Consider the following 10,731-nt stretch of genomic DNA (forward strand, 5'->3'; position numbering starts at 1 on the left):
CTCCTTCCGCTCCGCGACGGCTACACCTCGATCGTGTGGTCGTGCACGGAGGACATGGCCGACGAGCTCATGGCGATGAACGCGGAAGAATTCCAGGCCGCGCTCAACGACGCGCTCTTCCGCCCGTCGGCGCCGCCGGCGATCCCGGACGTGCCCGTGCTCAAGGACCTCCTCACGGGCCTCCACAACGCCGCGCAGACCGTCATGGCCGCCGGCGCCATGTCGGACCCGTTTGTGGCGCCGCCGCGCGTCACCGAAGTCGTCGGCAAGCGCTTCTCGTTCCCGCTCAAGCTGCAGCACGCGACCCGGTACACGCGGGACTGCGTCGCGCTCGTCGGCGACTCGGCCCACAGCATGCACCCGCTCGCGGGCCAGGGCCTCAACATGGGCCTCGCCGACGTTGCGTCGCTGAGCAACCTCCTCGCCGAGGGCGTCAAGACGGGCACCAACATCTCGGCGCCGACGTTCCTCCAGCACTACGAGAACGACCGCAAGGCCGCCAACGTGAGCATGTCGCTGGCCATGGACGGCTTCAAGCGCCTCTTTGGTCCGACGCCGGACGCGGTCGGCGCCGCGCGCAACCTCGGCATGGGTGCACTCAACGCCATCGAGCCTGTCAAGACGCAGATCATCCGCTACGCGATGGGCTTGTAGAGACGCTGTGTCCGAGCGTCGGTAGTAGGAACCCTAGTGTCATCATTTTCAACCCGCACCCTGGTTGTTGTCGTTGAGCTCGTTGACCGACGCGTTTACCCTAGTTTACCCCACGCGCCCTTTGGTTCGCGCCGGTTTGGTTGGCGCGGTTTTTGGTCATCCGGATACGCCAGGAAAAGATCGTACCGACATACAAACGTCAAGTGGTTTATTAGGGCCTCGGCGGCGGACCATCCGGATAGCGGTGCAGTGACCGCAGGTTGGTTTTGGTTGCGATGCGAGGGGTAGCGCGGTGGCTCCAGCAGGCCGCGCCCGCTGCGACCGGCGACGTCGAGGCCATCGAGTCGGAAGTGGACGACGACGAGTTCGTCGACGGCAAGAGCAAGCGGCCCAAAGAAGCCGAGGGCAAGAAGCGCAAGGCCAAGCCAAAGCCCGACAAGAGCCAGCTGCGGTTGAGCTTCTTCTGCCAGCCGCCGCCGCCGCCGACCGAGCCAAAGGTAGCCGCCAACGCCGTGGTCGAAGTTGCCGCTGCCAAGCGAATCGAGATTGTGACACTTGACGAAAGCGTCGACTGCATCGAGATCCCGGACGAGCCAGCCCCGTCGCGAGCGCGGCGCGCGGCCAAACGCAAGCCGTCGGCCACGACCGACGCGTCGTCGTCCGAAGACACGGTGGCGCCGACACGAGCCAAGCGGCGCGTCCGGGACAAGCCGGCGAAAAAGGCGACCGCGCACGACGACGACGACGACGATGCGATCGAGATCTGGTCCCCCGAGGCGCCGCAGAAGAAGCGCAAGGACGCCTTCTTCCTCACGCCGCAGCAGCGCGAGGCCATCAAGGCGCAGGAAGCCATCGTACGCGAGCAAGAAGCGCTCATCAAGTTTCAAATCGACATGGAGAAGCGCAAGGCGCTCGACATGGCATTCTCGCCAACAAGAGCGCCGCTGTCAACCCGTTTTTTCAAAAAACCCACCCGACCGCCAAGGCGCCGATCGTCCTCGATGGCGATGACGCGCCAACGTCGACCATCAAGTGGTCGAGAGAGCCCATGCCGTACCCGCCGGGGCACCTCTGGCACGTCAACCGGCTTCCACCCACTGCGGCGCCGCTGCAGCCACTGCCCATCGGCCTCAAAATCGATGTCCCGATCGTAGTCGATGTGGCCAATATGTCGTCGCCGCCATGGCGCGCCTTTGCGGCCGACCACGACGTCGACCGTCTCCACGAGCTCATGCGGGACGAGGCGCTCTGGGTGCACTCGGCCATCGCAGTGGACGCGTCGACGTCGTCCGGCGTCAGCAGTGCGCAGCGCGGACGCTGGATGCAAGCGTTGAAAAGCCGGCGCACCGACCCCGGCTTGCTCTCGGTCGACACGTTCGCACCGACGTCCTTTAACGGCGTTGTCGGCAGCAAGGAGAGCGTCGTCGCGCTGTACCAATGGCTCCGCGCGTGGAAGACGTTGCGCAGCGGCAAGCAGCCCGACCGGTCGTCCTACATGGAGTTTTTCATGGACCCCGAGGACTCGGACGACGACGAAGAGGACACGGAGCTCTACCGCCTCCTCGTGCTCCAAGGCGAGGTAGGTGCCCCTACTTCAGGACTTCGTACCATCCTCTTGCAAAGGCGGGCGCAGGCAAGACGTGCAGTGTGTACGCGTGCGCGGCCGAGCTCGGCTACCAAGTGCTCGAGATCAACGCCGGGCAGCTCCGGTCGGGCAAAACGCTGCTCGAGCTCGCGGGCGAAGCGACGCAGTCGAGCCGCGTGCTCGCGTCGACGACCAGCGCGTCATCGGCATCGGCGGCCAATCGTCCGCTCGTGGACGTGAGCCGCGTCCTCGACGAAGACTTTTACTCGGACGATATCCGCGCCAAGAAAGACGCCAAGCGCGCGGCGAAAGAGCAGAAAAGCAAGAAAAAAGCCAGGAAGAAAAACGGGAAAAGGAAGATTTTACCGCCTCGAAAACGCTCTCGCTCGTGCTCCTTGAAGACGTACGACAGACACCCTTTGCGATCTGGCATCACACCACGCCTCTTCTCTAGGTCGACGTGCTGTTTGACGCGGACAAGGGCTTTCTCAGCGCCTTGTCGCAGATGGCGCGGCAGGCCAAGTGCCCGATCCTCGCGACGTGCACGCGTGCGTCCTCTGCGCTATCGCACGTGAACCAACAATCTATGATGCTGTAGACCTACCCGAGAACTTTCCGTCGCACCCGCCGTACTTGCTTCGCCAGTGGCGCCGGCCGACGGCCGCCGAATTCACGACGTATCTCTCGCTCATGAGCGAGAACGAGCAGTGGGCACTGCCACCGACGGCCATGACGCGTCTGCACCGCATCTTTCGTGGCGACGTGCGCCGCGCGCTGCATTTTTTGGACTTTTACAAGCCACTGGACCAGCCGTGGACACACATCGTGTGGCGTCCGTATGCGTCCCAGGACGACAAGGATGATGACGCGCCGATGGTCGACCTCACCGAGGGCGTCCCGCTGCTCGCCTCGGCGTATGCGGCGTCCGGAGTCGATGTGCTCCATGCTACGTACCTCGTCGAGTGGCGACGCCGGTATGGCGACGAGGTGACCGAAGGCCCTGCGTCGTGGGCAGACAACGATCGTCCGTCACGGCGTCAGTGCGACGAGATGGAAGCCGTCGCGCTCCTGGCCGATGCTGTGAGCGATTCGGATGTTTGGCTGCGCACGGTATGATGCTACCTTGTTTGTGCATACTTCTCAGTAGGTGAGTAGGACGACGACGACGACGACGATGACGGCAGGCGGGTCGTGGTGCAGGGCGTGCGGTCGATGGCGTGTGACGTCGGCTTTGCGCTCGGCGACGAGAACGACGACGAAGCAGGCCTCGCCGCGCTCGACGGCCTCGACCTGTGCAGCGACGCCATGGACAAGGAAGCAACGATGTACGTGTCGTGCGTCAGGGACGAGGCGGATACTCATCCATGCCATGTAGTCGGCGCAACCAAGCCGAGCTGGGCGACCTCATGGAAGCGTTGCACGTCTCGATGGAGACGTCGAAAGGGTCGGTGGAAATGCGAGAGAAGCTGGTTGTGTGATGTTGAAGCGTAGGATGCGACGCCTGCGCGATGGCGCGGTCGACACGATGCCGTTCCTGGGCCGCATGGCCAAATCCGACTCTGTGATTCAGCAAGTGCGACGCCGGTCGTTGGGGTACGCCTTTTCTTTTTCTTTTTGTGTTTTTTTCAATTATCAACTTGATATTCTAGGCGCAAGGGGTATCTCGCCAACGTCATTTCCGACAGCAGCCTCATCGCGACGCTGCAAGACCGAACAAACTATCATTAATCCCACCACCAACCTTCTCTCTCGGTCGTCGCCTCTGCGTTGAGACAGCTGAAAAACGCCATGGCTCGATCTCTCGTCACGTGTACAAGGCACGCAGCACCCTCGCCCGGCTCGAGGCAGTTGGCGCCAGGATCGGAGCTCGATGCCTCGGTGAGAGGGACGACGATGCGCCGAGGGCTGACAGTCTTTAAAGTAGCCGAGATGTTGGGGAGACTGGAAAGCATCCTCTGTCGCTTGCAGAATCTACGACCTTGAAGCGCGTGTTGCGTTTCAACCGTCAAAGTGCCAACCCACCGTCGACGGGCGAGGGGACTTCGTTGCTCTGGATAGAACAACAATCGAGTGACTTCTCGAGCGATGCAGCTCAGGACATGCACGCAGTTGGGGATGCCCTGCAGAACCCAAGCATTCCTTGGAAGCACACATGACACTCAAACGCTTGACCAAAGACGCTACTGGTCCGTGGAACGAGATGCTGTCGACATTGACGTTGGGTAAAAAGTTTGAGGCTTTAGAAGAGCGGCCTGGCGGAGTCAGGTAGAAGCAGCGCGGGAACCAACAACTGTACGCCTCGTCACGAGGATATTGCTGGCGCGTTCTCAGCTCGATCGTTTGGCTGCATCGCGGCTTGTACTTCGGCGGTCGTGACGGGATCTGGATCACCAAGTCGATCGTTTCGGGTCTGTGCTGCGTAGTCTGCAATCCGTCGACGCACGCAGAGTGTTTTGTTTCTTCAACGAGTCGCTCGAGGCGGCGGGAAGACTCAAGACTCTGCATCGGTCGCGGAATGGTTGTGGACGAGAACGTCCAAGGAGACAATGCTGAATGGCGAAGATGGACGAGCTTGTGGTTGAAGCGCCAGAGTGTGTCTGGACGAGCACGTCGTTGAGAAGACCACCGTTCAGCTTCATTGTCAAAGTCGGAAAGGCATCTTAGCTGAGGACGGTGAGGAGCTGGCAATCACCTCGACGCCAGAGCCCTTGCGTAGATGACGTTGCGGTCTGAGGAAGGCGATGAAGCGCACATGATGGTCACCTCGCGGCACACGGTGCTCGTTTGTGTCTTGATCGGTTGGCCGCAAGACCGCGTTCACTTCTGGGGCGAAGGACGTTGCCTCAGACCCAAGACGGAGTGCCATGGTCTTGGGGATCGTGAAAGCGTACACAAGCTTAGTACGGACGGTGCACTGCGTGCCTACGAGATGCAGACGAGTGAGGCGCCGAGGATTGAGGAGCAATCACGTTTGAAGAAGAATCAAACGCTCAGTACTTGGTGGACGAAGGGCAGCCGTGGAGCGCGGCAAGTGGACCGAGGTGCCGCCCCGAGAACCTGACACGCATTGTCATACTCCAACGTGGTTGAAACGTACATGTACTGCCAGCTCGTAGGGTGCAAGATGGACAACAACCTGTCCAGGTGGCGCCCCATGATGCCGTGCCCTAGAGAGACGCCTGGGGCAACCCGAGTCAAGCCAGCGGGGCAATTGCGTGGCCGGAGGCCATGTCCTTCACAAAACCACGACGTCAAACTCGGTTGTTGGCTGGTTTTATAGGTAGAAAGCGCCCGAGGGCGCGAGGGCGCGGATGGTCGGTAGCGAAACCGAGCGGGGGTTAAAAAAGTAGTTAAATAAGAGGTCGGCATGTCGTGTGAGTGCTGTGGCAGTGCTCTCATTTGACGCAAAACGTAATCGGCTCTCTCATATCCGGGCCTTTTCCACCGCATCCAAGCTGCAACCAGCGCACCTGCGCCGCACCAAGTGTCGCGAGGGCGGGGCAGGGTTACGCCGCTCGCAGCTGGCCTTTTCTGTTGCCGCTTGGTCAGCGCGCAGCAGAATCAGTGGTGCTGATCTCCACGCGTTTACCTTCCAGCCGCTGATCCTAGAAAACCACCCATTTTCAACAGGCTGGAGCCGTGGCCCGGACCAGTCGACTCGGGCGTTCGAGCGTTGACAACTTTAAAGCTGTCTAAAGCGCAGCCGTGACCCGCCAACGCCAAGGGGCCATCGAGAGCGCGGCGTTGCTTGGTACTGGAGCTGCCGTGATTGGTCGCGATAAATGCGGGATCGCAAGCGCAACATAGTCTTGCCAGTCGTGGCACTCTACCTATCGAAGCAATGTTAGCGTCAACAGATCTAGAACAATAAGAACTGTGAATCAAATCGAGTACAAGCCGAATAAACGGAAGCTGCGCAATGACCGAGAAAGTAGCATGTTTCCAACCCCATTTGTCGCCCAGTAGTGTAGCAAGAAAGGAGCTTGCGCAACAAAGCACGATTCGAGCATCGCAACGGCCCGAGAGTCCATTGCACACGATTAGCAGAGACCACAAAGCTAGTACACTCGACACCCGACTACGGTGCCAAAAGTTGCGCATAGCAACACCTGCCGACCTCAGAGCTGCCGACCCCACATCGTGCTGATGCCCAACCGCCAAGACAGTGTTATACAGTAGCACGGGTTGACTCGAAATGGGTGCTGATTAGAAGCCGATTAGAAGAATCCTTTAAGCTCTGTAGCCTTGACACTGCTGTGTACTTCAAGAATTTGCCTTATTCCAACAGTCTCGTACACTACCAGATCATGAGTGCGTGTGGAGAGTGACACTCAAAACGTTCCGCCGAGCTACCGTCGCGCTATTTAAATCCCAGTACCACGAGTGCGAAGAGAGTGTGCCACTCAGCGTATTGTTGCACCAAACGTAATCTACTCTCACGTGGGACCTGTCTCTGACAGGTGCGCACTGCGTTCCATGCAAAAATACTATTTTAAGTATGACGATACAGACCACCAAAGTGTTTACTCCACTAAAAACGTTAGCAGTGACCCCGCGCTAAAACACATGGTCTACATAATGCAACATATGGACCCATCACAGAGTGATGGCGATTGGACGGAATGTTGGCTGTCCAACGCCGTTCACCAGCCGTCAATTTCGAGCCGTGTAGCTTGGTCCATCCAGAGCATCGTCTCATACCTTTACTGAAGCTAACGAACGCTCAAGTCGCCTTACAGTCGTGTTCGCATCACGATTTCCGCCCCGACGCCACACTCTCAGTAGCCTACCCTACCGCCCTCGCACGTTTCGAGCGACTAATAGACACGACGGACCACGGCCAAAGCTGCGACAAATCATCTGCCCATCTGGCTTTTCTGCCGCCCGATTCGCCCTACCCCTCGCCCCCTTGTCACCTACTGTGCCACTCGCTCACATTTCACTTTGCCTTCTCCAGCTTGAGCCATATAAAATGCTGCAGCGCCCCTCCAAGTCACCACCCCGCAGCCCAAAACATCATGACAATGTCGCGCTCGACCTCCCAACGATCCACCCGCGCCAGACCAAAGAGCACCTCCGTGCGACCCACGACGTGTCCTTTGTCGTCTATCTCGGTGGCACCCTCGGCGCCGTCCTCCTCACGTGCAGCCTCCTCGACACCACGTCCTTCTTCCTCCACCTCAGCGTCTACCTCGCCTTTATCGCGTCGGCGTGCGTCGGCCACCGCTACGTGAGCGCCCGCGTCTACGGCGGACGCCCGGCGGTCGCTCTCGGGTATGCGATCGTCGCGCTTGCGTGGCCGTGGCCCGGCCTTGTGTGTATGGCGCTGGCCACCGTCGCCATCCTTGGCGTGTGCGACGTGATCTTGCTGGCGCTCGTGCCCGGCACGGTCCTCGTCGGGCTGTCGTGGGTCGTGTTGCTTGTGGTCGCCACGACCGTGTCGCCGTGGATGGCCTACGTTCTTGGTGCTGCGGCCATGAGCCTCGGTCATCGGCGGCAGCGTGTGGGCCTCGCGCCGCTTGTGCACGGCACGTTCCTTGCGGTTGCGAGCGCCTTTGTTTTCTCGCTCGTCCTCGTCCTAATCGTGCTCTCGATGAACCCGTTCTGGCTCGCGTCCAACGAAGTGTCCAAGTACGACGCACTGCGGTACCTCGGCCGTGACGCGTCGCTCGACGCGACGCGCATATCGTCACTGGACGACCTCGCGACGTGGCACGCGGCGGCGCCGCGGTCCTTCCCCGTCGTGATCAAGCCGAACGTATGCACGACGAGCTCGGCCGGCGTCCGTCTTTGTCGGGACTACGCGTGCTTGGACGCGTACGTGCGTGAGCGCCAAGCGACGGGGTCGCGCCAAGACGACACGTCGTGGGTGCTGCAAAAGGCCGCGTACGGTCTCGAAGCCGTCGTCTTCTTCTACCGGTACCCGTACGCTGGCGCGGGTGACATCAAGAGCATCGGTCTCCGCGACGCGTCGCGCACCGAGGGCGTCGACGGCAACGACCTGCGGGCCAACTACTTTACGTCGGACGGCAATCGGCTCCAGACAGACGCGTTTCTGGCGTACTTTCGCAACATCACTGCGCGCTTTGACGGGTACAGTGGCGGCCGCTTTGACGTGATCCTCGAGAGCGAAGAGGCCGCCATGGAAGGCAGAGGCATTCACGTCATCGACGCCAACATCTTTCCGCTCGGCGACATTGAGGAAAAGCAAAACAATTGGTACGCCAAAGTCCGCGCGCTGCGAACGCTCGGCCTCCAGTTCTGGATGGGCTACAGCACCGTCCTCGGCGGGTACCAATCCCACCCGTGGGTCGTGGCGACCAACATCCCGCGGCTCGTCGAGCGCTACTACCAGTGCCAAAACCACGAAAACTTGTATGCAGTGCCGTAGACATGGTATTCTTTCTACTACATTGTACATTTTGGAATCGTTCTCTTGTGGTTGGCCGACGAACCTAGAGTCGAGGAGTCGCAGAGAGGGACTGGCTCGAGATCAAAGCCAGTCGTCAGCTCGTCATGTCGGGCGCCAAGAAGACCACCGACGTGGTCAAGGGCCAAAGAGGGTTGCAGCAGTCGCACACGGCGCATCTCTTATCGCTTGCTCAGCGTGCAACAGACTTTGTCATCTCCACGAGCACGTCGCTTGTTGGTCGTTAGTCGGTCGCTAGTCGGTCGTGAGGACGTGGCTCTTCACTTTCTCAGCTCCTTTTGTAATGTCATAACAACTATTAACTATTCACAGCAACTATTAACTATTCACAACAACTATCTATTCACAACAACTATCTATCCAACGAAACAACTATACTCTGCTATGAACTAGTATCTATCTATCCTAGCGCTTCTTTTTTCTAAACACTCCACCTAACCCGCGTTTCGCCTCGAGGGCGCTGATGCGCCGGTCGCGCTGCAGCATCATGGCCGCAAACTCCTGATTTCGCACCCGGACCTCGTGCTCGTGTCTTGTTTCCATGGCGCTTGTAGCGACCGCGTGAGCTTCAGTGTCGGCTTGGCGGCTGGCGTTGGCGGTATCGAGTGCATCCTGCAGCGTCCGGATCTGCGTTCTCGCTGCTTGCAGTCGCTCTTGATGGACATCACGTTGCTCGTCCATCGCCCGTGTCGAGTCCAGACGAGCTTGGCGCTCGCGCTCCAAAGCGACCATCGACGCGGCCTCCAGTGCTGCGGCATGCGACTTGGCCGCTTGCAGCTCGGAGGCGAGTTGATTGCTGGAGGCAGCCATGGCGTCGCGCTCGGCCGTCACGTCACGCAGTGCGTTCTGGGCTGTGATAGCCTCTTGGGCGACGGCTGCAAGGACTCGTTTGCACTGAAACAGTTGGATCTGGGTGTGTTTGGCGGCCGATACGGCCGCTTCCATCTCCATTTCGTGCTTTCGTCGGCAGTCGGCGAGTGTTGCAATGGCCGCTGCAGCGAGACCTTTGACCGCCACGTTGTCTTCTTGAGCGTGGGCCAGTTGTATTTTGGACGCGGCAGCGGTCGAGGTCGCTCTGCTGTCGAGTGCGCGGTGCTCTTGCTGAGCGTGCTGAACGCGGTGCGGAGCTCGGTCATGTCGCGCTGCGCGCGCTCCTCGGTGCGGTGGAGTTGGATCTTGGTGTTGTGGAGCTCGACCTTGAGGTCAGCGCTGATCGTTGTGGCTGCCACACGCTGGACCCGCGCAGCTTCATGGAGGTCGGCGCCTTGGGTTCTGAGCTCGGAAATCGTATTGTCTCTGGCGACAATCGCTGCGTCCTTGGATGCAACGGCTGCCTGCAGCGCCTTGGTGTTTTCGGCCGCGCGCTCGGTCGTGCGGTGGAGCCGAATCTTCAAATTATGTACTTGGACCTTGAGGTTGGCGCTGATCTCGGTCGTTGCCACGCGCTGGACCCGCGCAGCTTCATGGAGGTCGGCGACGTTGGCGGTGAGGTCGTCAATGGTGGTGTCTTTGGCGGCGACTGTCGTCTGCAGCGCTTCGATGGTCTGGGCGCTGTCAAGCAACGGCCGGAGCTGGGTGTCGTACGCTGCCTTGGCAGCAGATAAAAGCTTGTAGGCAAAAGGGCGGAGGCCGAGAAGCACGCGGCGCATCCCGAGGGTGCGGACGAGCATGGCCATGAGGAGGCCGGCGGCGAGGTAGCGCTGGGATTTGGCACTTGTGCGCGGCATGTAGAGCGCAAGGAAGCCAAGCATCGGGGTCGGCGTCGTCGTCATCATGGTAGAACAGGTCACGTTTGTAAATGTGGTCTCTTGCTTCCTCTTATGGTAAAAGCAGCCTCCGAGCCTTTTGTACGACGCCTTTGCGTGAGCGCTGGCTAGCGGGTCATGGTTGAGAGATCCATGTCGGCCGTTCCCAGCGGCCTGGCACGAGAGGGTTGCATGTCCGTAGCGTATGGGTGTAGACACTAAGTTCACTTCGTGCGATATCAGGAGTCCGCTCTAAGCAATCTACGTAGCCCGTCGGGGTGACCAGCGATACGCCAGCGCTCACGCAAGGCGTCGTA

At 60.1% G+C, this 10,731-nt stretch overlaps 2 protein-coding genes across 2 annotated transcripts in view; both read left to right on the plus strand.

The window, feature by feature from the left end:
• Positions 1-731, plus strand: part of SPRG_20007 (hypothetical protein) — a gene marked incomplete at both ends in the record, with an annotated part of 1,582 nt that extends 851 nt beyond the window's left edge. Inside the window, 2 exons of the mRNA XM_012345147.1 lie at positions 52-650; positions 683-731. Coding sequence (XP_012200537.1) covers positions 52-650; positions 683-731 — 648 coding nt within the window. The remainder of the gene's footprint in view (positions 1-51; positions 651-682) is intronic.
• Positions 732-929: 198 nt separating this feature from the next.
• SPRG_22173 (hypothetical protein) lies at positions 930-3,967 on the plus strand (the record flags this gene model as incomplete). Its single annotated transcript, XM_012345186.1, has 10 exons — positions 930-1,508; positions 1,592-2,233; positions 2,278-2,461; positions 2,539-2,642; positions 2,694-2,787; positions 2,838-3,349; positions 3,395-3,564; positions 3,615-3,683; positions 3,731-3,832; positions 3,889-3,967. 10 exons carry the CDS (start codon positions 930-932, stop codon positions 3,965-3,967), a joined length of 2,535 nt encoding a protein of 844 aa, XP_012200576.1.
• Positions 3,968-10,731: the final 6,764 nt, after the last annotated feature.

This window comes from Saprolegnia parasitica, assembly GCF_000151545.1.
Source record: "Saprolegnia parasitica CBS 223.65 unplaced genomic scaffold supercont2.21, whole genome shotgun sequence".
NCBI classification, from domain to species: Eukaryota; Oomycota; class Saprolegniomycetes; order Saprolegniales; family Saprolegniaceae; genus Saprolegnia; species Saprolegnia parasitica.